We start from the raw sequence: 1983 nt of genomic DNA on the forward strand, positions 1-1983 counted from the left end.
GATGAAAGAAATGTTCTTGATCTTCACAGATATTTTCCAATAGCCATCGCTTTTTCTTTCCATAATGTAACAAATTGCTTCTATTAAGCTTCTTAAAACACTGTCAAGCATTTTAATTCCAATGTTAAGAACGTTAATCCAGTTCACTTAGGTCTGAATGCCAGACTAATTGTATCCACAATATGCTCCATATCTACCATTCCCAGTCTCATTTATATTGCTCCTTAGCATGCTTCCACCAGCCATGCTACTCAACTCACGGCTCCCTGAATATCTCATATTTTTACCTTTGTATCTTTATTCCTGTTTTTCCCTCTGGTTGAAATAATCTTTTTCCTTCAGTTTTAGCTAGCAAATCCCAAACTTTTCAAAAGTTTTAGCTTAAATATTACCTATTCCATGACAAATTACCCTACCATTTCTGCTTAATTTATTTCATCTTACTAGTATTTATAGTATTAATGTATCATTTATATATGCTTGCTTCTGATTTAATATTCTTTATTTTCTAACATGTTCCTTATCTTCCTAATTATGATAGGATCCATATCTAATCCTCTTTTTTCACACTTCTCCCATTTTCCATAGCATTACAGGTATTATATATCAGCCAATTGATTATTTACATAGTTTCATTAAATTGAATTTTAATTGAAAGCTTATCATATTTTTGTATATATACTACCTGTTCCACCAATAACTGTGATACTTTCCTGATTTTCTTTTACTTAGGTAACAGCAGATTGGACACATGGCTCACACAAACGAATCAGTGGTGTCTGAGTTTGTGCTTTTAGGGCTCTCTAATTCTTGGGAACTTCAGCTTTTCTTCTTTGTCATCTTCTCTATAGTGTATGTGACAGCAGTGCTTGGCAACATCATGATTATTGTTATCATTTCCTCAGACTCCCATTTGAAATCTCCTATGTACTTCCTTCTCAGTAACCTTTCTTTCATTGATATCTGCCAGTCTAACTTTGCCACCCCCAAGATGCTTGTGGACTTTTTTGTTGAGCACAAGACTATTTCCTTTGAGGGTTGCATGGTCCAGATATTCCTTCTTCATAGTTTTGTTGGTAGTGAGATGATTCTACTTGTAGCTATGGCATATGACAGATTTATAGCCATCTGTAAGCCCCTACACTATACCACAATTATGAATCAGAGACTATGTTTAATTTTTGTGTTTATTTCCTGGGCTGTAGGTATTCTTCATTCTGTGAGCCACTTGGCTTTTACAGTGGATCTGCCATTCTGTGGCCCCAATGAGGTAGACAGTTTCTTTTGTGACCTTCCCCTGGTGATAGAGCTGGCTTGTGTGGATATTTATGAAATGGAAATCATGACCCTAACTAACAGTGGCCTGATATCACTGAGCTGTTTTCTGGCCTTAATTATTTCCTACACCATCATTTTGATCACTGTCCAGCGCCGGTCCTCCAGTGGGTCATCCAAAGCACTTTCTACATTAACTGCCCACATCACAGTGGTGATTCTCTTCTTTGGGCCTTGCATTTATTTCTACATATGGCCTTTCAGCAGACTTTCTGTGGATAAGTTTCTTTCCGTGTTCTACACTGTTTGTACACCCCTGTTAAACCCCATCATCTACTCTCTAAGAAGTGAAGATGTTAAATCAGCCATGCGCAAGTTGAGAAACCATCATGTGACTTCTTGGAAAACATAGGGATGGATCATCAAGAAGGAACATAACCCTCAATGCAAATGAGGAGCCTCCGCTGGATCACAGAATCATACCAGTTATTTTTGCTAATGATATGGGCTATTGGGTAATAGAATGAGTTTTTTTGTCCTAAATGCAATAAGAATTTAATAAAATCAGTTCTTAGCTTAATATTTAAATATAATTTTAACCAATTTTTCATTGTTTATAATTATAAAGTACAAATTCTCTTGAAAATATTTACTAATCCTTTTATATAATTTATGAAGAATTGAGATTCCAACCTACATAAAATGCTA

General features: G+C 35.5%; 1 protein-coding gene across 1 annotated transcript; it reads left to right on the forward strand.

Annotated features, from left to right (window-relative positions):
• The first annotated feature begins 751 nt into the window (after positions 1-751).
• LOC108404336 (olfactory receptor 4K1) lies at positions 752-1687 on the forward strand. The gene has a single exon (XM_017671866.1). The coding sequence runs from the start codon at positions 752-754 to the stop codon at positions 1685-1687; it is 936 nt and encodes a 311-aa protein (XP_017527355.1).
• The last annotated feature ends 296 nt before the right edge of the window (positions 1688-1983 follow it).

This window comes from Manis javanica, chromosome 8 (genome assembly GCF_040802235.1).
Source record: "Manis javanica isolate MJ-LG chromosome 8, MJ_LKY, whole genome shotgun sequence".
NCBI classification, from domain to species: domain Eukaryota; kingdom Metazoa; phylum Chordata; class Mammalia; order Pholidota; family Manidae; genus Manis; species Manis javanica.

Excerpts from the sequence above, each read along its gene's own strand:
- LOC108404336 (XM_017671866.1), top strand. The coding sequence starts at position 752 with ATGGCTCACACAAACGAATCAGTGGTGTCTGAGTTTGTGCTTTTAGGG.